Source organism: Rhinopithecus roxellana, chromosome 16 (assembly GCF_007565055.1).
Source record: "Rhinopithecus roxellana isolate Shanxi Qingling chromosome 16, ASM756505v1, whole genome shotgun sequence".
Lineage (NCBI taxonomy): Eukaryota > Metazoa > Chordata > Mammalia > Primates > Cercopithecidae > Rhinopithecus > Rhinopithecus roxellana.
Window position 1 is genome coordinate 115,492,601 of NC_044564.1, and position 25,592 is coordinate 115,518,192.

The 25,592-nt window shown below is 48.5% G+C and overlaps 1 protein-coding gene across 17 annotated transcripts in view; it reads left to right on the forward strand.

The window, feature by feature from the left end:
* ZNF618 (zinc finger protein 618) overlaps positions 1–25,592 on the forward strand; it is a 177,798-nt gene that overhangs the window by 94,999 nt on the left and 57,207 nt on the right. For all 17 annotated transcript variants that reach the window (XM_030920008.1, XM_030920011.1, XM_030920009.1 and 14 more), the window contains exon 3: positions 16,588–16,847. In XM_030920008.1, coding sequence (XP_030775868.1) covers positions 16,588–16,847 — 260 coding nt within the window. The remainder of the gene's footprint in view (positions 1–16,587; positions 16,848–25,592) is intronic.

Consider the following 25,592-nt stretch of genomic DNA (forward strand, 5'->3'; position numbering starts at 1 on the left):
TATTATCCCCCTAAGGCTGTAGTTGGTGGAAGAATGCTGAGATTGATTAGAGATGCCTGCCCAGTCACAGGAGGGGTAAGGTGGCATGTGAGACATTGATTTGTTCTCCCTGCTAGCCTAGCCTCTCCATCACACATACTCAGTGACTGAGCCCCTGTGTTACTACCATGGTGCCAGAATATGCATCAGGAAGGGCCACCCAAACCTGGGGTTGTGTATGGCTTAAGGTGTAAAAACAGACTTTTTAATAGTAATGACCACCATTTGGTCAACATTTCTTTGTTAGGCTCTGAGCTAAGTGATTTATGTGTATTAATTTATTAATTTTTCTTTTCTTGAAGACAGGGTCTCATTCTGTTGCTCAGGCTGGAGTGCAGTGGTGCAGTCTCTGCTCACTGCATCCTCTACCTCTCGGACTCAAGCAATCCTTCCGTCTCAGCCTCCCAAGTAGCTGGGACTACAGGCATGCAGCACTACCCCTGGCTAATTTTTGCATTTTTTTGTAGAGCTGGAGTTTCACTGTGTTGCCCAGGCTGGTCTCAAACTCCTGAGCTCTAGCGATGCACCCATCTTGGCCTCCCAAAGTGCTGGGATTACAGATAAGAGCCACCACGCACAGCCTCATTTTTTAATTTAATGTAATCTTTATAACAACTTCATGAGAGAGATACTCTTATTATTCCCACTTTACGGATGAGGAAGCTGAGGCACAGAGAGGTTTACCGGCCCAAAGCTGCCTAGGTGGAGGTAGGCAGTAGAGCCAGAAAGTCTACCCGAGTCTGACTTCTGTGATGCATACACTTACCCACCACGCCCTCCTGCTTCTTGGTAGGAAAGGATCAGTTAATACATGTTACAGGAGCCTGTTTGGGGCCGGGAACTGTGCTGTAGGCTGGGGGCCTATCAAGAAGGTGGGACTCTGGAGGAGCTCACAGGCAAGTTTATAGATTCTGTGATGAAAACCAATCCTTGGAAAGACTAACACACTATTACTTATATAATGACTAGATGTTCAGTCTGAGAAGTGAATTATATGGTAACCGTCAAGGGAACATTGTCGGGCCTGGTGCGGTGGCTCACCCCTGTAATCCCAGCACTTTGGGAGGCTGAGGCGGGCGGATCACTTGAGGTCAGGAGTTTGAGACCAGCCTGGCCAACATGGCGAAACCCTGTCTCAACTAAAAAAGTACAAAAATTAGCCAGGCATGGTGCACGCACTTGTGATCCCAGTTACTCAGGAAGCTGAGGCAGGAGAATTGCTTGAACCCTGGAGGTGGAGGTTGCAGGGTTGCAGTGAGCCAAGATCATGCCACTGCACTCCAGCCTGGGCAACAGAGTAAGACTCTGTCTTAAAAAAAAAAGAGAGAGAGAGAACATTGTCGGTGTAGTGGCCTTAGCTGACACCACTGGTGATTTGACCATGGCCAGGTGGGATTTCGATGGGTACCCACTTTGTAGAGCATTAGAGCTCATTGAATCCCTGCTTCAGATGGAGAAATGAAGGTCCTAAGATTCCCCAAAGTCAGAATTAGGTTAGACGGCTCTGGGCGGAATGACCTTGAAGGACCCCCAGCCCTCTAACGTGGGCCTCCACCCCCAGCTATGCTATAGCACACTCTGCTACTACGCCAGGGTCTGCTTTCATCCCAGCGCCTTCCTCTTGGCCTGGAACACATGATGTTATTTCTCCAGAGGGCTTCTGGCTAAACCCCAAAATCAACAGCATGGGCTGCTACAGAATTAGTGTTAAATTGAGGGGACAAGGAGAGGTGGTGTTTCTGATCTTAAGAAACAACTGAATGTGGTTTGCTTTACTTCCCTGTAACCCAGACTGGGTCGATTTTACAAGACCAGTGATCCCAGCACTTGAGGTTAATGTTGATCTGGTGTGCAGGTTACACATCATGTAGCACAACTCCAGCCAAACCCTACTTATTCTAAGGGTCGGGGGGGTGTGGGGCCTTAACTTTGGAAAATTCTGAAGGAAATGCAGTTTTTGTAATCAAGTAAATGCAGTTACAGACTTTGTGTAATAAAGAATCATATAGAAATATATATATTTTTCTTTTGTCAGCTGAGGATTTTCAGAGCTGGAAGGACTGTAGAAAATGTAGTCCAGCCCTTTCATTTTAGAGATAAGGAAATCTGGGATAGGAGAGGTTAAAGGGCTCATTATTTTGTTATAGGTTGCCCAACAAGTGCACAGGATCTTGTAGACAAGGAGATTGGGGAGGAGAATAAGAAAAACATCAGATCTCATCCATTCATTCCATAAATATTTACTGAGTGCCTACTAAGTGCTTGGCACTGACCTGGGTGCTGGAGGCACAGCAAGGAATGAAACAGACAGAAATCCCTGCCCTTGTAGAGCTGATGTTGTAGTGGGAGTAGAGCAGCTGTAATGAATACATAAAGTATATGCTTGTTAGATGATAACAAGTGCTGTGGGGGGAAAAGCAGAGGAGATCCGGAGAGCTGGAGACAGTGTTGCCTCTCTAATTTGAGCATTCAGGGAAGGTGAGTCATGAACAAGGATCTGAAAGTTGAGAGGCCAAACCAAGCAGTCGTTTGGGGGAAGTGCATTCCGGGCAGAGAGAACAGCAGGTGCAAAGGCCCTGGAGCTGGAGTAGCAGCAAGGAGGCCGGTGTGGCCACGGAGGCCCCTGGAGACCATTGTCAGGACTTTGGCCATTCCTGTGTGTGAGATCAGGAGCCACTGGGGAGTTTGAACAGAGAAGTGGTATAATATGATTTGGTTTTAAAAGGATCATTCTGGCTGCCAGGAGGAGAATAAGCATCAGGGGATAAGATGTGATGATAGGTGTTGCCAGGGGTTCAGGACAGACAGGACCTTAGACGGTAGGCTTAGAGCTGAGTTTCTGAAGGGCTATTTTTTTTTTTCAGGCCTGAGGACTTTAAGTTCAGCAAAGGATTATGCTAGGAGGCTCCTAGCCTGCATCCAAAAATACACAGCCTCCTGCTTGGTTCTTGGATGGCCCCAGGGTGGAGCAGCTATACTCCTGTGGTCCACATTCTCCGTGCACCCCTGCACCCCCTGCCTGGTCTGTCAAGCGTCTTCCTCACCATCTCTCCAGCCCTGCTAAGGGCCAGGCAGCCTAGTGCAGAATGGAGGAGCCCAGACTGCCTGGATTCAGATTCTGGCACTGTCCATTGCCTGGTTGTGTGACCTTGGGCTCATTACCTAGCCTTCCTGCATTTTGGCTTCCTCATCTGTAACTAGGGATTATACTAGTACCTCCTTCATAGTGTTGTCAATGAAGATTAGGTATAATAATATATATACCCTTAGCACAATGCCTAGTTCAAAGCAGGTGTTCAATAAACATTTATTTTTATTACTACCGTGGTGGATTCTGGTTCCTAGGAGTTGATAACGTGGGGTGACATTGATTCCTTGTAGAGCCTGGACACTGGAGAGAGGGCTGAAGGGAGGGATGACGATGATGGAGCTCTTATTTGTTGAAGGCCTACCATAATCCAAGTATGTGTCTTATTTGATCTTCCCAGCAGCCCTTTCAGATAGTGACTGACATCCCTCTTGTTCAGAGGGAATTGAGGAATAGACTTGTCTGGAGTCACCCAGATGGTAAAATGGCTTTCAATGTAGCTAAGTCTTATTCTTTAATTAAGCCAAGATTTTTCACTGGTGGACCATTTTATCTGATAACCACATGTGTGTGGCTGCATAATTATTTATATCTTCTTCTTGTTTACCATTTTGGTTTTCAGCAGTAAAATAAAAGTAGCCCTAAACAACGCAATTTCATTTGCACAAAATTTCACAGCAGTACAGATTGAGTATTCTTAATCCAGAAATCCAAAATGCCCCCAAATCCGAAACTTTTTGAGCACCAACATGATGCTCAAAGGAAATGCTCATTGGAGCATTTCAGATTTCTGGGATTTGGATTAGGGATGTTGAACTGGCAAATATAATGGAAATATTCCAAAAACTGAAAGAAAAAAAAATCCGGGTACTTCTGTTCCTGAGTGTTTCAGATGAGGAATATTCAACCTGTAGTCAGCCCAGTGCTGGTCAATGAACAGTATGGTATTAGCAGAATGAATTGAGAACTGGGTATGTTTTGGGAGGTGTCTTCATCTTGACTCTAGATTTATGTTCCTATTACTGGAGTTCAGATTTCATTTCTAGAAATGTACTTCCAGAAATATTCTCACCCTACCAAAATTTGGGCAAAGGTTGTCCACAAGAAAATCCTACATTGCAGGTTGAATGGTGGCTCATGTACTTATTCCAAAGAGGCCAGTTGGTTTTTTGGTGGGCAGAGTTCACTCTGCTTAATTAGTCACCATTCAACCTAGGCTCTGTAAATAAGGCAGATTCTTGAAAATTTATATGCAGTGTTAGGTTTGCCCTCTGGAGACAGCCGCAGAAATGCACACCACAATTCACATCCATCAAAATCTGTGAGTTGTTTGTGCCAAAGGGCACTTGAACTTGGGGTGGTCCAGCAAAGGGAATTGGTGGGGGTCTCTGGGAACTCAGTCCTCCCACTCAGCACATGCCCCCCACGTATGCTCCTTGAGCAAAGTAAGAAAGTTCTTCTTGTGAACCTGTGGCTGTTAGTTCAGAGTGTTCAGAATCTTGCTTGTCCTGAAGCACAATATTGAGAATGCTAAGTAGGAGGACCTGACCTAGTTGCTTCTTGAGGCCTTTAATAACAGAGGCCCTTGATCTGAGAAGGCAACCCAGGAAATTTCCACAACCTCACCATCTGTCTGACTCTGCTGACAAAAAAAGAACATGCTCACCCTTGGCTTGGGCACCCTCCAGACTCCATGTGGAGTGTGACAGTTTATAGCATTGGGACACCTCAAACCCACCTTCTTGATCACTCCTGCCTGCCTGTCCTGCAGTGGACTTGGCTGCAGTGTGGGTCTCCCGTCTCTCCTCCTCACTGCTGTGTGGAGGGTGGCCTTGCCCCCACCCCTTTTGTTTTCATAGGGGCTAAAAATTCCTCTTCTGCTTCCATTTAAGAGTACTCCACTGACGGCTTGTGAGCTCATCTTTTTCATAGTTAACCTAACTTTTCACATTTTGTCTGGTTTACTTAGTAGGAGCGGGAGAAAAGAACTAATATGCATTGAGTTCCTATTAGGTATGTGGCACCTTACATCCATCCATCCTTTAATCTTCTAGAGTACCCTTAGTGGTAAGTATAACAACTGTGATTTGCACATGAGGAAGGGAAGGTGTGGACAGGGTAGGGCTCCTAGCAACGATCCCTACATCTGCTTTGTCATCCCCAAGCACCTTGTAAGGATTGGATCATATAGTTAAAAGAGTCCTGTGTGTGTGTCCAAGGGCAGCGTGACTCCAGGCAGTGAGCAAACCAGGGCTGAGTTCTCACCCTGGAGTGTTGGGGCAAGAGCTGGTTGGTTGTCACCCCACTAGTCCTAGAGACTGCAGGGTGGAGGGGAGGAAGGCAGTTGTAATGCCAGAATGGGGACAGCACTGTGGAGGGATAGTAAATCTATGTCAGCAGCTGGGCAGCACTGGGTATCAGCTGGCGACGTGGGCAGGAAGGTGGAGGGGTTGCAGTCCTGCTGGGGCGCTTTCTTATCCATTCATTCCTAGGAGAAGATGGCCGGAGGAGTTGGATCTCAGAGAATGAGAGAAAGGAGTAGTTGCTAAGTCATAGCCTCGGCATGAAGTAATGGTGAACAGGGAGTGTGTTTATCCTTTGTTTAGACGTCCAGTGTGAGGGCTTAGGGATGGCCTTGTTCTTTAGTGGTTGAGCTTCCTGCCTTCTGGGGTCTGCATGGGACCTCATGTGTGCAGGATGGTCTTTGCAGGGTGGTGCATCTCTGCAGGACAGTGAGCATGGGCCCCTCATTGGCCTCCACTACCTACCTGTCTGTCGGGGAGATTCTATCTGGGAGACAGAGAGGTGGCCCCTCAGAAAACAGTGCACATTGCTAATGAATCAGAATTGCACCATTGCCAGACCCACTGGAAAACGAAGGTAGCGTGTCTGTTTAAAATGCCATTAACACTGCTTCTTCTTAACATCCTGGGCAACCTTCCACATGCCCCAGCATCCTCGAAAGAAGTTTCCAGCTATAACTGTTGAACCCCACCCTGCTAAATTTCAGAGTTTATGACTTGACAAGATTGCCCAAGACTCTTGCTTTCCCCCCTAGGTTTAAATTAACCAGGGAATTTACTGTTAATATTTAAATCATATACTGTCTTTGTGAACTCCAATATTACCCAGCGTTGTGGCTGACTGACAGTGTACAATGAAGAAAATTAAGTGTCTAAGAATTATCTCCAACTAATGATATATTTATGCATTGTAGGTTACTTTGAATTTCTAGACTGTTAAGAGTTGTTTAATAGGTTAATAGTTTTAATCTATTAATCTAATCTTTTATACTTGACTATTTATTAAAATATATCAGTGATACATGACAGAAATGGAAGTACAGATCATTTTGAGGGTTACTAAGGAACAGGTGATGGTGTGAGGATGTGAAACTTAGGTGGAATAGTAAGTACCAGGCATGGGCCTCGCTCCTGGCATTTGCTGATACTGTGGTTCTGCTCCATGTTCCCTCTCTCAGCTCTCCCAGGCTAGTGATAAAGCTATGACCTTTTTCCCACGATGGCTTCTCACCTTGTCACTAAAAGCTGGAGACTCTTTATATCTGAAGGACATGTTTGAGCACAGCAGCATTTGAAAACACATCAGGGAGAGAGAGAGGCAGGCAGTGAGCGTAGAGCCCAGGCACTTTTATCTGTGGAAGAGGTGGGGCCCTTCATTCCTGTCCTTTATTTCATGTTGGTGTGACTTTTAGCATCTAACATATGCCCAGTTCTGTCTGGATGCTCAGGAAACAGCAAAAAACAAGGGAATGTATTCCCTGTGTCTTGGGACTTCCGGCGTTTAGTCATGTATGTGTTCATTCATTCAACAGGTGTTTTTATTATTTTCTCTTGAGAAAACAAAAATTATCCAAATGGTTCAAAGCCTAGACTTTGGAGTCAGACAGACCTGGTGGAATTCTAGGAAGCGGGGAGACTGAAAAAGTCACTCGGTTTCTCCAATCCTTGGTTTTCTTATCTAGAAACCAAAAAATGCCCGTATCAGGCATTGCACAGAAGGATGAGATGGTGTAAGTATGGGGCCCGGAGCACTGCCCCCAGCATGTCATGAGCACTCAGTATACCACGGCTGCCCTTGGCATCACTCTCCATGATTTTGTGCCATTTGCATCATGGCTGTCCTCACCAGCATCACCTCCACCCTACATGCTGGTGTGTTTTGTCTGGTCGTTTTCTGTTTGTGTCATTGAGCAGACCTTGGCTGACACCTGCCAGAGGACCAGGCACAAGGATACAAAAAGCAGTGGGTAGAGCCCTGGCCTCTGGAAATCTTCCAGAACCACATGGAATTAATTAGAGGGCAGATTTGGAGTTGGGAGTAGGAGCCTGTTAGAAGCAGAGGGGAGCGTTCCCAGAACTGCTGGTGGGAGAATGAAGGCTCCTGAACCATTAGTGCGGGCATCCACCCTGTCGCCTGAGGGCCTGAATCTATGCTGATTGGTGGTCCCGATGGCGACCCTGCACCCTCAAGAGAGAATGTCAGGGTATTACCAGGCTACTGTATCTTGGCATTTCAGAAAGTGGGAAGAGTGTGTTACATTTTAGAAAATGTTCATCAGTTCATCAGAAAGGATAAAGATACAACTTTGACACTCAAGAAATAAGCTTCACTTATTCAGAAAATTGGCTTCTGTGAAGCAACTGCAACCTATGTTATAATAAAGGCCAGATGAATGAGTCATTCTGCAGTTCTGAATATTCACTGAAGCAGCAAAACCATCGACAATTACAGTGATGTTGACGGATTGATCACAGAAAAGTTTTGCCTGGATCAGAGGCTACAGATGCCTCCAGAGCCATGCTGACATTGACCTTTCCTGGACTTGGTCCTTGGTTCACTTGGTAAACAGCCTCTTGCTGACCATCACCCATGTGCTAGCCACTGTTCTGAGTATCATGAGTCAATGAGACAAAATCTTGTCCTCTAGCTCATGTTCTAGTTGAGGAAACAGACAGTAAAGTGGACAGAAAGGTAACAGAGTACATTGAGTGGGTAAATACTGGGGAACCATAAATGAATTTCAGCCAAGGAGTGACATGACCTTGGCTGCTCTGTCCAATGTGCATTCCAGGGCAGTGTATAGCGGGAAGGGAGATTGGCTATGAGATGTTTACAAGACAGGAGAAAGGGGAAGGTGGCTTGAACTGGAGTGGTGGTTGTGGCATGGTAAGGAATGGTCAGTTTCTGGACATACTTTGAAGGTGGGGTTGGCAGGATTTGCTGGTATATTCATAGTGGGGAGTGACAGAGCAGGAAGAGTCAAGGATGGTTCTAGAGTCTGGGCAGTAGGAGCTGGAAGGATGGAATTACTATTAGCTGAAGTGGAGATGATGGTGGTTATTTGATTGTGTTGTCTTAGATTGCAGGTTTTAGCCGGAAGAGTGCTGGGCTAGGAGGCAGAATTGTTTTCCTGTCTTGGGAGAAGAGATGGAGCAGCAGGGTTTTGGACCTGTTAAATACGAGGTGCCTATTAGGTGTCCCGATGGAGGTGTCAAGCAGCTGGGGATTTATGTAGGTCTGGAGTTCGGTGGGGGGACCAGTCCAAGCTGGAGATACAATTTGGGATTCAACACCATATAGTTAATGTTTAAAACTCAGATTCTAGCTGTGTAGTCCCAGCTACTTGGAGGGCTGAGGTGGGAGGACCGCTTGAGCCCAGGAGTTCAAGACCAGTCTGGGCAACATAGAAAGACTCTGTCTCTCAAAAAAATTAAAATAAAAAAAAGATAAATAAGAAATAAAAGTACAAGTCTCCATGAGATCACTTAGGAAATGAGTGTGGGTAAAAATGCAAGAGGTTCTAGAACTGATCCTTGGGGTATATCAACTTGTAAGAGCTGGAATGATGAAGAGGATTCGGCACAAGAGATAAGAATGTCCAAAAGGCCGGAGGTCCACCAGGGGAGCACAGAGCAAAGTGAGCAACCAGGTAGATGGAGGAGAGGGTGGCTGTGTTAGAGGCTGCTACTAGAGGCAGAGTCCGACGGGGAAGTCCGGTGGGGACTGAGAAGGGACCACTGGATTGAACAGTGTGGCAGCCACTGGAGATCTTGAAAAGAGAACCTCTGGTGGAGTAGTGGAGGCAACAGCCTATTGGACTTAACAGGTATTACCAAGGAGCCAGCCTGCCGATATCGGCAAGTAGATAAGAATCATTTGCACTCATATAGTCAGTGGGTGGGAAGTGGGTAGAGTTGGAGGACTTGGCCAGTGGGCAGAGTCCTGTCTGGATGTGCGTTAATGCATTTAACATCCCATGCATGCGTGCATTCATGGGGAGTGTATTTAAGCTCAGCTAGAGAGCAGTTTACTTTCATTCCCAAGGAGTGAAGTTTTATTCTAGGGGAAGTTAACCAAATCGTTATTTACACACTGTGATTAGAGACTTTTTCCTCCACCCTTAACATTGTTAAAGGTGGGTGAGGTATGAGAGTAAATGGCACACTTTGGAGGAAGAGCAGGGGTCCTCAGGCTGAGCCTTGGGATGTAGATGTACGCCTTGCTCCCCGTCTGTGTAAGGAGACACACACGCCCTGCTGGGTAAAGTTCTGGCCTGTGTAAAGGCCTTAGATGTCTCTGATCCCTGTTCACTCGTGCAGATTGGAAAACTGAGTCTTAAAGTGGGCAGCCAGCCCGGGGAATCAACAGCAGAAATAGGACTAAAGGCCAGGGTGCTGAGCACTGCTCACATCTACTGTGACTTGGTAGAACTTCTAAGCATCAGCATTATTGGCAGAATGATGTGGAAATCATGCCCAGAAACAAAGCCGCCATACTCCCAGGCACCTAGCATCAGCGCGGATTTTCCTCCGACATGCTTGAAATGGCATCTCTTTGGGCCTCAGATCCACTGGCAAGTTACTTGGTTGTGTTGTCTTAGGCTGCAAGCTTTAGTGGCAGCAGTACCAGAACAGGAGCCAAAAAGTTTTCAGACTAAGCTCATCACTAAAAATTGTGTGACCTTGGCCATGCCTTTCCTTCACCTATGTGCACTGAGTTCTTTCTGTGGGCCAGGCATTGTGCTAGGGCCGGGGATACAGACGTGAATAAAACAGACCCAGGCCCTGTTCTGTGCCTCGGTTTTCCCATCTAGCCACAGGACTCTTGTCAATGCCAAGCATGATGAGGTGGGCATGAGTTCCTTGAAGAACTATCAGGTAAGACCCAGACAGAGAGAGACTGGTTTGTTTCTTAAACCTCCCCTGCTGGCAGAGTCTGCAGGCACATTGGCCTGGCCAGACACAGTAGCAGGATCGAGTAGCAACAAAGCAGAAGAAAACCAAGGGTAGTAGAAGATAGTAATTTACAAACTTCACTGCTTTGGAGCTGTTTCTTCAAATTTCATGTTACACCATGTATTGGTTGCCTATGGCTGCTTTCGCTCCTGTTGCTTCACTGCAACAGAAGTGTATACACTCCTTGGGGTTAGAAGTCTGAAATCAAGGTGTTGGAAGAGTCAGATTCCCTCTGAAAGCCCCAGGGGAAAATCTGATCTTTGTCACTGCCTGCTTCTGGTGGCCATCAGCATTCCTTGACTTGTGGCCACATCATTCCAGCTCTACCTCTCCGGGCACATTGTCTTCTCTCCTCTGTAGCTTCTCTTATGTCTGTCTTAAATCTCCCTTTGTCTTATAAGAGCACTTAGTGCATTTAGAGACCACTCAGATAATCCAAGGATGAGCCTAATCTCAAGATCCTTCACTTAATTGCATCTGCAAAGACCCTTTTTTCAAATAAGGTCATATTCACAGATCCAGGAGATTAGGACGTGTACATATCTTTTAGGGAGTTACCGCTAACCCCACCACAGAGAGAAAGAGGCCTCAATCTGTATACATCAGGCAAAAAGCAAAGCTCTATGTATTGAAGATGGGGAGTCAGAGCCTTGCTCAACACTACCCTCCCCATTCCAGCCTCATGGGTACATCTAAGAGCCGTTGCTATGGAACCCCTAGACCTTCAAGGAACATACTTTGAGAATCATTGCCTTAGAGAAAGGCCAGCACTCCTAGGGAACCTCTTGGGCAGAGATCCACTTGGTCTGGCTTCTCTCCTTGTCAGCTTGCACACTTAGTAACCAGTGACCATGGATAGCATGTACTTACTGAAAAATAGCCTTTTAATGCTTGACTTTGGATTTTATGTTGAAGTGTGACTCGGGTTAAATATAAAATTCATAGCATATCTTGAGCAACTATTTTGTAGTTATCTATATATAAATCTATTTTACAGCGACACAAATAGAATAGATTATGGAGTGTCAGCATGTAGATAGATTCCGAGTGCTTTTTCACTAATATACCTAATGATTCGTGCTGAGAATATCCAAGGGCTCCACTGTACATTTAAATGGATATAATTAAAATAATGAGCTCTATTTTAAAAAATGATATATGAAAAAAATTTTTTAAAGAAGTTAGAAGGAGCCGCACCACTAATTCAAAGTGATGTAAGTACTTCTGTGATTCCATTGTTATTAGGACACCTAATTAAATGCAAAGCATTTGAGAAAAGCAACATTTGGGCTTGTAAATCTAAAGCCTAGAAGTCAGGGGGAAGAGAAAGAAGTTGCCCATGCCTTCATCACGGCAAGGACTTGGGGGCGTCACATTTAAGGGAGGGGATAGTTATGTGCTATTGTGCCTGTGGGCGATAGAGGGCGGCTCACTGGTCCCCACCTTCTGTGAACTCAGTCAGGAATCTGACTGCAGCCATATTTGCCAGTGTGACCTCTGATTGTTTGGGGTGGAAGGTATGGGTACAAGAACTACGGAGAGGCTGCCTTTTCATGGGAGAAAGACATTCCCCTGTGCCTGACTCTCAGTTCCAGGTGTTAGGGGCACTCTGGGTGACCTGAGACTCTGGTGGTTCAGTGTAAAGGACAAAGGATGAGGAGTCTGGAGATGCGAGTTCTAGTTTCGACTCTGTTACACGCCCTGTGCCTTTGGAGAGGGCCTTTCCTGTGATGCGTTCATGCCTGGCCCTGTTGCAAATGGGTGACCATCTGTTCTGGAAACCCATCTCAAGGATATACTCTGCTGTTCCAGTGGGCCCCAGGGAGTCTTAGGAGGCATACGTCCCAGTGCCTGCTTACTAGAAGGCAAGTATCCTTTTGGTCATTCAGCAAATATTTTATTTATGGAGCACCTACCATAGGCCTGCTGGATGCTGGGAATAAGAGACACACAACACTCCCGAGGGCCCCACCTACTCTTAGGACAAGTGCGGTTTGGTGAGCCAGTGTACAAAGTATTTTCAGGAAACAGGGCTACAAAGGAAATAAAACGAGGTGATGAACTAAAAGCTAGACTGGAATTTCGAGAAGGGGACGAGCGAGCCAAGATGAGTTCATTAGGACACAATGGGAGGATCGCTGTCAGAGTCACCTGTGCAAGGAAGATGTGGCATTCAGAAAGGGAGTCTGACTGTGCCTCAGGCAAGCCAGGAAGGCTTCCCAGAGGTGAGGATGTCATCAAGAACCAATGTCGTCATCATCATGGCAGCTGCCGTTCATGGAAATCCACTCTTTGCCCACGCCCGCAGCTGGCAAGAGTCATGGTCTTTCTTTAACAGACAAGGAAGCAGAGGCTCAGAGAAGGGAGTCTCTTGCCCAGGGCTACAGGGTGTCGGGGTGGGCAGATGAGAGTTCCACGCAGCCTGCCTGACTCCAACAGCTCCCCCCTTCCCCTACCAGGATACCATGATGGTGGTGAGGACTTGAGAGCAGGAAGGGACACGGAATCTTTTCAGATCGCATGGTCAGGTGCTTTTGAAGCCCCAGGCTGAGCTTCAGAACACTGGCTGTGAAGAAAGCCGGTAAGAGAGTTCTGTGCGGGGGCCCCGTCTGTCTCCTCGCCTCCCATCTCTTTGCCCAGTGAGCCTCAGGGCCGTGACCGTTAGCACCCATGAAGTCTTAGCTAGGAAATGGGAATGTCAGCTGCTTTCTTTACCCCCCAGATTGAATGTGGATACACGTCGTTCACTATCAGCTTCATCAGCCTGACCACCTCTGCAGCACTAGGCAAAGTCCTCACTCTGTCACCGCCAGTATCCCATTACTGAACAGTGGTAGAGCTGGCATTCAAACCCTTGTTGGTCTGACTCCACAGCCCGTGTGCTAAATGCCTACGCCACATAAACTTGCATCCTCTGCACATGCCCCTCCCCTGCCCGCCATAAAAAAGACGGTAGTTAAGAGTAAAACGTCTCCACTGGTAGCTATTGTTCTAGGTCCTATATAGACATTACCTTGTTTTACATCACAGCACTGTGGGGGTAGGTACCGTGTTTGCCCCATTGTATGGATGTGAAGACTGAGGCTTGGAGGAATCAAGTCACTTATATAGGAACCTGCAACTGGCAGTTTTGAGATTTGACCCTAGGATGATCCAACTTCCAAATCTGGTACTTGGCCCATTTCACTCCTGCCAGGCCATCAGCCAGTCTGCTCCAGTGATTCTTGTAACGGGGAGCTCACCACCTCCAGTGGGTCCCCTTTTCTTGCCAACAGCAGGAATCACCTCTCTCTCTAAAGCCACAGCTGTCCCCTTGTGACTTGCTAGACCTGTCAGTTCTAGTTATGTCTTAGGCCTCACAGAACTTGAGACTTCTTTGCCCTGTGGTGTCCTGCAGCTAGGCGGGGCCGTGTGCCCCTCTGAGGGACCAGGGGGACGCTTGCTCATGATATTATCTCCCACAAAGGTGGCAGCAGCCTGGAAAGCCAGGGAACCTCGTGTCCTCCTGCTCACCCACAAGCACCTTGATTTTGGCTCTGTTCTGGATGCTGAAGGTCAAGGGTGGGTGATGTGGGGCAGCCTCGGCTGTGGGTGAGGAGGCTTCCCTCTACGAGTTTCTCTCCCAGTCCGGGCTGCCTGCCTCAGGTCCCCATCCCACCTTGTTCCTCCCACGTGACTTTTGGTACATTATTTTATCTCTCAGTGCCACAGTTCCTAGACTGTAAAGTGGAAATACCAAGATTTCCTTCCCAGAGTCATTTCTAAGGATGGAAGGAATTAGTATGTTAGAACAGTGCTGGGCACATAGGAGGCTCTGTTTAAGTGTTTCTTAAGTAAATTAAGGAAATGAATTCTGAGGCAATTGAATCATGCAGTTTTACACTTTCTTACTGTGGAGAAGGGCAAAAGCTCAGGCGGTGTGTCTGGTGGCCCTGGTGGGACAGACGCATGAGGAGGAGGCACCACTGGATGCCAAAGAAGCTCTAACAGTGTGTCATTATTAACAATAGTCATGGTGACCATGTCTTGAGAGCACTTCCAGGCCGGGCACTGTGCTGAGTACTTACCATGTGTTCGTTGATTAAAATCTGCATGACAACCCCGTTAACTCCATTTTGCAGATGGGGAAACCAAGGCTCAGAGGTTAGGTGGCTGGCTGGAGGCCCACAGCGAGGAAGTGGTTGGCACGATAGCCCGTGCTCCTGACTGGTTTTCCCAGCATGCCTTTGCACTCGTGTTCTGTCCATCTGAGTCCTAGCCTCCCGTATGAGTCATCTTGGGTTGCTGTTAACAGAATGCTGTGGGATGCCATGCCTAATGCCACAGGCTTAATTAAACAACAGAAATGTATTTTCTCACAGTTCTGGAGGCTGCGGGTTGTGATTAGGTTGCCAGCACGGTTGGGTTCTGGTGAGGGCTGCCTCCTGGCTGCAGAGGGTCACCCTCTCACTGTGTCCTCACATGGGGGAGAGAGCAATCTCTTTCTCTTCCTACAAAGCCACCAATCCCCTCATGATGGCTCCTCCCATGTGACCTCATTTAACCACACTTAATCTCCCAAAGACCCTCTCTCCAGATCCAGTCACACTGGGGGTTAGGACTTCACCGTATGAATTGGGGGCACACAATTCAGTCCATAGCAGCTCCCCATGGCTTTCCTCTATCCTTTCCTCATTAGCTGGGGACTTCCCTCTCTATCTTTGCTCAGTTTCCCAACCTTTCTCCACCTTGGATGAAAGCTGAAGCTGGGAAGGACAGCAAATGTGATTAAACCCATGCTCCTGTGATAAACAGGGCTGCTGAAACCCAAAGAAGAGAAAAGTCTTGCCCAAGGCCACACAGCAAGCCCGTCGTAGACCGAGGACTGGAGCCTGGGTCCCTGAGTCCCGGCCCAGTGCTCCTGCTGCGCTGCAGTTGGAATGCTGGCATCCCCTGCCTTGAGTCTGGGCCTTGAAATTCACAGACCACACTCTCCTCTGGTGCAGTGGAGAGGCTGGCATGGCCAGGGCAGTGTCTCTGGGCCTGGAACATGACTCGATTTCCCAGTATGTGCACGCCTCAGCTTCCCCACCTCACAGACAGCAGTCATGAGGATGCTTCCCTTGTCAGAAGGATGTGGGGTCCTTAGGATGATAACATGGACAGCTGTGTTGAAAGGAGGATGCTTCAGGAGTGGATGGCAGGGACCTGGCTTCCTGCCTTGGCCTATCCCCGATTTTATGTCTGGCCTGAGCAAGTCACAGCTCTGCTTTAGTCCTTAGTGTCCCCCTTACAAAGGACGTTCAGTGACCCACGTCCTGCCCTCTTCAGAACTGACATCATTACCTTGAGGATGTTTTCCGATGTTTAAAGAGCCCCCTCCATGCCAGTGTTGGCTCCGTGACATCTCAACCCAGTGAGTCTTTTTGCATTGGCGTTTCCCATTTGTAAAACAGGAGCAGGGAAGAGCCTGGACAAGATCCCGAGCCTTCTTGCCTAGGAACAAACAGAATAGCACTGGATACTGCGTACATCAAAGCACTGAAACCCTTACTGCCCAAAGCATAGTTTGAGGCCCAGCAGCCTCAACTGAGAGCTGTTAGAAATGCAGAATCTCTGAGTGAGGCATGGTGGCATGGTGCCTGAAGTCCCAAACACTCGGGAGGCTGAGGTGGGAGGGTCACTTGAGCCCAGGAGTTTGTTTGTGTTCTGCAACCTAGTGAGACCCATCTCTAAAAAGGAAAAGAAATGCAGAATCTCAGGCCCTACTGCAGAACAGCTGAGCCAGAATCTGCATGTTTTTCAAGATCCCCAGCTAATCTGTATGCACACTGAAGTCTAACAAGAACTGATTTCAGCCAGCTGAAGGTGCCCTTTTAGGTCACTTGTAACTCCAGTCATGATAATTGCAAGCAAATAAGTGGCAAGTGAGGCAACTGGGCACATCTAGACCTCTTGAGACCTCAGCTTCCCCAACTGTAAAATGGGTGGAATTGGAGCCTTTCTTGCTCCATGGTTTTCAAACTGTGTTCCTTGAAGCCTCAGGGTTCCCTGGAGGAGCCTCATGGGTAGCCATGGGGGTTGTGTTGGAGGCTAAGGGGGCTGGGGACCCTAGCATTCACTATGCACACAGCCTGGCATGTTCCTGTGGTGCCATGGACTGGTGGGCTCCTGTGTCAGTCTGGAGGAAGAAGGTATTGAACCGACTTTCTTCTTTTCCAGGGAGCGCTTGAAGCGCAGCCAGAAGAGCACCAAGGTGGAGGGCCCAGAAGCAGTGCCAGCCGAGGCCTCGCTGAGTGCCGAGCAAGGAACGATGACGGAGGTGAAGGTGAAGACAGAGCTGCCCGATGACTACATCCAGGAGGTGATCTGGCAGGGCGAGGCCAAGGAGGAGAAGAAGGCGGTCGGCAAGGATGGGACCAGCGACGTGCCTGCCGAAATCTGCGTGGTGATCGGCGGCGTCCGCAACCAGCAGACCCTTGGTGAGTGTCCAGCCTCTGTGGTCAGGGTGGAGACCAGGATGGGAACGTGGAGTCAGAGTCCGGGGGAGAAGGGACCTGGTGCCTCTGCTCCCTTCCTGACTGAGAGAACCTTTGCTGGCTTCCCTCTGCATTCAGGGAGAGATCTCAGCTTCTTTGACTTGCCTTTGCTTGTGCGGTTTCCTGCTGGAGAGCTTTTCTTTTTCTGCTCGGCAGCAGGACCCTATCCATCCGTCAATACCCTATTTAAGTCAAATGCCTGGAACCTTCTGGGGGCCCAGTGAATCCGTTTGTCTGTCTCTGGGCTCCCATACCCCTCGAGGGTCTCACACAGCCCTTACTGCTCAATGTCCTAAATGCCTCTCTGCTTTTCTCCCTCCTGGAGGGAGGGAGATCCCAGTGCCGGTGCTGCTCAGAGCAGATACCCCATCAGGATTGGATCGGTGACAGATGGCGCTTCCCCTGCCTCTTCTGGCCTGGGCCGGATCCAGAGGAGCTCTGTGGAAATTCACATCTTAGCAACAATTTCTCTCCCTCCAGTCTCTAGCATGCGCCAGGGGATACCCCTCAGGGGCCCCCTGCACTGCTGCCAGGTTCACAGACTCAAATGCCCATGAGGCCCAACAAATATGTTTATTTAGCGTAACTAGAGATGAGCCAGCAGAGCAGGTGGTGAAGACCGTGTCCAGTCAGAGAACGCACGCCGTGTGTGTGGAGGGCGGCGGCCGCTCAGCTGCCGCACTGATGGTTGCTGGGTGGGGATACAGCTCAGCGTTGCCACATCTCTGGACAAATCACACACCAGAAATGAACATTTTGATGGGAATTCTTTTGGCTTTAAATGTTGGCAGCCAACTGACCTTTTGAAATCTGCCAAACAAAACGTGTCTATGGGTCAGAGTCCCTGTGGGCAGAAGTTTGCAACCCCTGGTCTGTGAAATAAAGTCCTCACTCCTGGCGTGGAGGCCTTGCCTGGTCTGGCTCCAGATTTCTGCTTCCCTCCACACCCTCCTCCACATTTCCAAGGCTCATTGTGTTCTTAGAAGTGCTGCTGTTGCCCTGGCCTCTGCTACTTTCCTGGTCCAGCTCTGGCTTACCTCCTACTGACTTCCAAGTACCTCCACCTTCCTGGCGCACATCCTGTATGCGGCACCACGGCCTCATTTCTGCAAGTTTAGACTGAAGTCCTGGTGCCATTTCTTCCCAACTGCTGAGAATCATCCTCAAACTCCCTTTCCCAGCTGTTCCCTGCTGGTTGTGGCCATCTTAGCCCCACCTGGGTCATGGCAGCATCCTGCTAACAGCCATGCTTTTGCAGCTTGCCTGCCCTCTGCCCTGGCTGCCAGGAGGCCTTGGCCAAAACAGAACATCGACCATGTTGCTCCCCTGCTTATAACCCTGGGACTCCTTACTGTCTCTAGAGTTGAGACCAGAGCATTAAGAGCCTCCATAACCTGAACCTTCTAGTCCCATTTCTTGCCTCTGGTCTTCCCAGACCTTTCATTCCAGCGTAGTCTGCTCTTGCTGTACTTTGTGTATGCTGTTGCCTCTCCCAGGAATGCCTTCCCCTATTTCCACTTGCCCAAATCCACCCTGTCCTTTAAGACGAACTCCAGTGCCACCTCCTCCCAGAAGACCTCCTTAATCTCTTCTGGTGAGAGTGGGCTGTTGCTACCCTGCTCCTTAGTTGGTGCACTTTCTACTTTGTTTTTAGATTAGAGGGGCCTGTCTGTGCCTGTCTCTTCCATGAAAGTGGAAACCCCTAGAGATTGGGGCTCCAGGACCTGCCTGATTTATGTCTCCTGTTCCCTGCTTCCACTCCACAATACCGAAGTATTGGTTTCTGGGAGTGGTGACTTTGACACTGGTGCTGCAGCTGTCATGGTGGGGCCAGGTTATGCTGCAGTAACAAAAGATCCTGAAAGGTACAAGATATCTTAGTAGCTCAAAACCACGGCAGTTTATTTCCTGTTCACACGACATGTCCACTGTGGTTCAAGAGGGAGCTCTGCTCCCCTCTGGTCCCAGACAAAAAGCCGTCATGTAGAATGCCGCCAGCCAAGCGACAGAGGGAAAGCACGCTATGGAGGGACTTACGCTGGCAATTACCTACTGCAGCCAGAGAGAGATGTGTTAATTCCATTCACAGTCATTGGCCGGAACTAGTCACACGGCCCCACCCAACCCCAAAGAGGCTGGGAAATGCCGTCCTCCCATGTGATGGAATAGGGGTGAACCAGGAATGTTTGGGGAGGAGCAGGAGTGACTTAGGCCAGTATTGAATGAGAGAGAGTCTTTTCAAGGGCCTGCACTGATGTTCCTCTGTCAGTATTCACTCCCTGAGGCCAGGGACTGTGTTAATCACTGGTGGATTTGTTAGTTAATGAAGAAGACCTGCCCTTGCTCTCTTTGGTGTGTGTGTGTGTTAAGACTCATTAGACCCAGTAGCTGTTCCTGCCCTTCACCAGGAGATGCCCAGTGAAGGGTGGCTAAATCTGAATCCTGGGATAGAGCCAGCATTCTGGATTCAGTGGGGAAAGCCTTGGGCAGCTAGGCCAGGAAAATGCTGGGAATCTTCTTTAGGCCAGCTGCCTGCACAGTGAGAGCCCCAGGGCCCATGAGCCTCATGCCAGCCACCGACGCTGATTTCCAGCTCAGCTGCTGCTCAGCAGCAGGATCCTTGGCCTCACTGTGCCTTAGGGTCCTCCTGTGTTACATGAGGCATGGTCCCTGTCCCAGCCACCTCATGGGAGTTGCCATCCAAGGTAGCGTGGAAGGAAACAGTGTTGCCTGAGGAGAATGAGCTGGGATCCTTGGACTGGGAGTGAATCCAGGCTCCATGACTTAATAGGTGTGCTATCTCGGGCCCTGTCTGTCTCAGTTCTTACAGTTACGAAATCATCAGGCTATCTGAATATTCAATGAGATCATGTATGTGAAGTGCTCAACACTGCTTAGTAAACAATTAGGTAGTATTCTCAGTAGTACTAATATTAATAGTATAAAATGCCTCTTCAAGAGGAAGGAATAGTCATTGTTTCTGCTTTTTCCCATCTAAGTAAGCCAGTGTGATATATTGAAACGATGGGATAGGGAAGAAAGTCGGCACAGGATAAAGTGTTAAAAGACACAGGTTCCAAGTGGGCTTCAGTTTTCTCCCCTGCAGAAACTGGGGAGGACTGGGAAACCTGTCCGGACCTTGGCGTTCCTTCTAGTACTGCTTCCCTCCAATTCAGGGGCTTTGAGGATCTTGTGAACTTTTGAGTAATCTGCTTTGGGCAGACCCTTGTGAACAAGGTTTAGAAGCCCCAGTGACAAGTGACGTGTGGAGCTGCCATGGTCAGCCCTACAGAAGCAGGGCCAGAGTGCTCCCTGCTGTCATGGCAGCTCATCTTGCATGCTGGAAGGCAGGCTCTCCTGCCTAGGGATGGGGGTTTTCTTCCAAGGGTCAGGCTCAGAGGAAGCTGGCTTGGCCTCATCACCAGGAAAGAAAGGCATTTAAAAACAAAATCAGTGTTAGAGTTGAACCTTTTGAACTCTTCTCATCTCAAGATGGCAAGTAGATTTTAACTTGTGGGTTAAGCCCAAGCACTTGCTACTGGCTGTAACGAGTTCTCTGTTGAGGATTCTAAAGGGTGGCTGATTGATTGTTGATGTCTGCCCTGGATGTAGAGGTGGGCAGTGAAGCTATGCATGCTGTCAACTTGGTACCCCTGACCTCCTTATTTTATAGAGGGGCAGACAAGGCCTGAGGAAAGGTTGGGAGTTGCCCAGGGTCACCCAGCAAGTTGGTGACATTTTCTTTCAGGTCATGAAGGGCCCACTCCACCTCACAACACCTGGCTCCCACCTGCTTCTGAAAGTATATCAAGGAGGGAAAGCTCTCCCAGGGACCTGGCTGGGGTGGGATGCTGGTTAGAGCTGTATCTTTAAGTGAGCTCCTGCTGCAGTGTGCATTCGTTGTCCTGGTCGCCGGGCATGGGGGAGTTAATGTGTTCCTGGGGCACTTGGCAGGGGACTGTTGGGTGCTGTGGTGCCGAGGGCCTCCTGCGTACTTCGCTCACCCACCCCGCTCTGGGCTCAGAGACGGGCTCTGTGGCTGAGTAGAATAGTGTTCCTGTTCAATCACCCAGTGCTGCCCCATGAGGGAGCCTCCCCAAGTCCACACTGGCCCTTTAATAGCCATCAGACAAACAATGTTCCCAGTGACACAAACATTATCCAAGGCACTTCCCGTGGAGGAGCCTGGGTCATGGACATGCAGATGGCATTTGGCAGCTTCTCCTGCTGGCGTCAGGAGGGGCATCAGTGCCCAGGAGGATGTCTGCCAAGTTCACAGTGGTTGCTGCTGCTTCCCTGCTGCCCAGAGAATTCCCTGTACTGAGAAGGGCGTCTCTCACTCGGAGAAAGAAAGTCACCGCCGTTGGAGCTGGTGCAGGATTTGGGGGCAAGACCAAGAGCTTCCTTTTATAGCAAGAACAGCAGAGATGATAGATACTAAACTTCATAACTTTGTTGGATAAAAGCAGAAATGAAAGAAAGGAAGTTGACAGACACCTGCACCCACCTGACAGGCTGTATGAACAGCTCTGTATGGCAGCCCTAAGAAGGAAGGGCGGACCACACTTGAGGTTTTAGGGGCTCCTCTAGGAGAAGTAGTAAACACAAGGCACTGCCATTGCTCCTGTGGTGCCAAGGGCCTCCTGATTACTTCACTCACCCAGCCCCACTCCAGGTTCTTGGCAATCCCATGTTCATGGCAAACACTGCAAATTGATTACTGTACATTGTCCAACGATGCACCTCAGAATCCTTCTCAACAGAGTACACCAAAAGGTCTCTGCCAGTCAGCTAGAATTGAAAAATTAGAAGTGGAAACCTACTTGCCATTCTTCTTGATGAATCAGGGCATCCAGCCCGTAGACTGTTTCCTGGCTCTGAGAGAGAAGGGTGCCCGCATCCCATGATGGTGGTCCAGGTGTGCTGTCCAGCTGTGGGTGCTCTTTCCCATGCTGTGAAACTACTGGTCCTTAATCCGGAGGTGGTTACTAACGAGGGAGTCCAGGGAGAGCAGTAGGGGCCCGGAGACCCGAGACTTAATGAGCTTCCTCAGTAGCAGTGCAGGAGACCGTGGAGGGAACGAGTGGCCTGGACTTGACTCCTCTTCAGATGAGGGACAGGGACCAACTGGGTTATTCCCCCAGAGAGTTAGCTCACTGGGGAGAGAAGGCCCATGGAGAAGCTAAGGGCTGTTTGTCCTGGGTTGGGAGGAGACTGGGGATAGTGGAGGCATGAAGCGGGGGGTGATGGAATCTAAATATTCACAACTTACAGCATTTTGCAAGGGGCACATGGAGCAGACACATTCCAGGGTGTCCCAGCCAATACGGAGAAGTCTCCAGGAGGGGATTTCAACTCGGTAAAAGGAAGGACTTCATGTGATCATGGAAACTGTTTGGTAACTGGACATAAGCCTGTGAGGGAGTGAGTTCCCCGTCCTGACATAGGTGATCAGGGAGGGTCACTGGACAGAGTGCAGGATGGGGAGTCAAGGATGAGATAGATGGGAGACTGGAATCTGCAAGGATGTTTCTAGTCAGCACACTTTCAGGACCAAGGTACAGAGGTGTTCTCACACTCATCGGGCAGCCAGGGAGCCAGGGAAAGAGGAGGAAGGAGCTGCAGCCAGGAGGCAGCAGCCAGGCTATGGCGCGGGAAGGAGCAGCAGAAGAGCTTGACAGTCATTCAGACACAGCCACGTGGGTTTCAGCCTGTGACAGACCCAGGCAGCGTAGGTGCCAGGTCTTGCTTCATCGTGCCAGCTGATAGTTAGTTTCCTGTTTCAATAGGTTGTTGGCAGGGCCTTACACAAGAGCCTGCCAGAACCAACACTCAGCTCTTTGCTGCAGCCACTCTGAAAGGAGGAGTTCTGGCCACCCTCCCAGGCGTGTCCTGTCTCTGCTACTGACCCTTCCTCTTGTGGTCTGAAGGGTTGGAGGGTCCCTGTTAGAAAGGCAAGAGCCCAGGTTTTACCCTACTGTGGGGCCCTGGATAAGCTCCTTAACTTCTCTAAGCCACTGTGTCTTGAGTGGTCAGTAGGTAGAATAAAAGTCTGCCCCTCTTTCCAGTAGAATTGTTGAGGGCAGAGTGAAATAATAGGTATGCAAGTGTTTTTAACAGGGGACAAAAAACGTAAAACCAGTACCACTACTATTAGCTGAAACCTCAGGACATTGATACCTCTGGGGTTACCTCTAGAGTGATAAGAACCTAAAAGGCCAAGGTTCTCAAACATTTGTTTTTGCTCAATACCTCCTGAAAGAATTTTGAAAACTATATTCTTTTTCACAAGTTTGAGTTGACAGCTAACATTTTTATTCAAAGTTTAAATCATTGCAAAGGATATAATTTCCAGGATATTGTGTAAAAAAAAAAAAAAAAAAAAAAAAGGTGGCATTTTGGAAACAAAACTGTGAACCAATTTTCAAAATGTATCCAAGGGAATCCAAACACTACTGCTATTTGATATCCGCCATCATCACTTCAAAAACATATGAACAAGCCTATCTTTAAGAGTCAGAAATTTTACATCTTTCCTTTTTCTCCATGAGCTCATATTTCCAGTCCACTGCCCCCACAGGGTTTTATCCTAATGTAAAATATATTTTTTATGCTTGAAAGTCTTTTATTGATCACTGTTTCACACTCATATGCCATAGCAAGATGTACATAAATTGAAATTGAAATTTCTGAAAAAAAAAATTCCTGGGATCATAAAGCTGTACATCCTCCAACTTTTTTTTTCCAGATTGAGTTGTTATTAGCATACAATTCATCAAAAACAAATTTAGGTAAATAGTAAATGTGAAAGTAAAAAATTATTGAAAACGCATCTCTTAATGAAATGGATAGGGCTTCATTTCTTTCTCAATTGGCTCATGTATCTGTGAATTAATATTTCTTATTGCTAAAAGGAGACAAGATTCGGCATTAATTTAATTCCTATCTTTTGGTTTTTGTAGGTCTAAGTGCTTAGAAAGCTCAGTCACATAAATAAGTAGCTGGCAGGGGAGAGAGTTTTGTTTTAGCAATGTCACTCAATTCTTTGAATTCCTTCCAAGTTGTATGCCAGAAATCATACGGGGGTCTATCATCAGACAATATTTTTAATGGTCTCTTCGCTGACAACTCCATTAGATCCTCCTTTAATTTTGTTGAGAGGAGAGAATTGGAAATCACCCGATTTGAAAAAGGAGTTGTTCCTGGTCATTAGATCCACTCACTTTCTGAGCCCAACACCGGTATTGTAGGGTCATCTCTTTGCTTGGAGCCCCAAGGTTCTCATCTCTTAGGGCAACCGCCACGGTAGGATTTGGGGTGGGTGAAAGGATCGTCTTTTGTTTGTAACATGGCACAAGGGTGAAGGTGAGAGTAGGAAGAACTGGCAAGTGGAGCCTCCCACCTGCCAGGTTCTCTGGCACATTGATGTTAGGAAGGAACACATTTAGAAGCTGATGATTCTCTTAAGGCTGCGTGGACCTACTTACTCCTTGGGCAGCCGCCACACACCCCCGGGAGATTTGTGCTTCACTCGGAAGACCCTGCTCCAGAGGACATTTGGTTTGAGGCCAAGCCCCAGATCCTCAGGAAACCCACTTGTCCATGCCTTCCCTGTTCGGATCCCCTGTCCTTCGGCAAGCCCTGGACCCAGCTCCTGTTGCATGTTTGAACAGAGGGCTGCACACACTCCTGAGCATTTGTTCTCTGAATAGCGGCTCCCGAGACGCTCCGAGTTAAATATGGGACTGTCCATTGTAAGGAACCAGCCTTCTGTCCCTACCCTTGTGTTTTTCTTCTCTCATTCACCGGCTTTGGATTTCTGTCTTGTCACATTTTGTGTATCCTGAAAGGTGTCTGAGCTTCTCTAGACCTGGCTGGGTGCAAAGGGTTGCTACCCTACATTCTTTCTCAGAAGCCTGCATCCTCTCTTAGGCATCTTCCCAGAGTCTCCCTCTGTGACCTCAGGAACTAGACCCGCTGGCCTCACCTGATCTGTCTGATGCTCTGGAAGGGAGCTAAGCCAGGTATTTAGGGAAAGTGCTCAATGGGAGCAGTGAACTCGGATTTGTTGGGATGGCAACTGTTGCATCACTTGTGAAAGCAGGAATGGGGAGAGGAAAAGTCCGCTCCTGCCTCCTGTGTGCTGGCAAGCCCTGCCAGCCATCCCTGGCAGCAGTCCCAGGGCTCTCAATAGGGTACTCTTGGGAGTCCTATGGCAGCACTAGACATAGTGGGGGACTCTACTCCCCTGTAGCATTTAAGGAAAGTGCCATGACTGAAAGGAACACACAGCTCGCTTGGCATCCAGCGGGTGACCTGGGGTAGTGGCAGTAGCATGGCTCTGGATCCCCAAGGCCTATTTTGAACTCAGTTCCTTGCCAGCCACTAGCCGAGCTGCTAGAACCTTATGCTCATCTTTGCAATGGATGTTGAATTGCCAGCCTCATGAGAACTTCTGGGAAGATGGTGGATGGAAATGAGACCTAGTAAAGGTTCATTCTCTCTCTCTCTCTCTCTCTCTCTCTCTCTCTCCCCACCCCCCCTTTCTTCCTCCTCCTCCTCCTCTTCTTCTTCTTCTTCTTCTTCCTCTTCTTCTTCTTCTTCTTCTCCTCCTCCTCCTCCTCCTCCTTCCTCCTTCTCCTCCTCCTCCTCCTCCTCCTCCGCCTCCTTATTCTTCTTCTTCTTCTC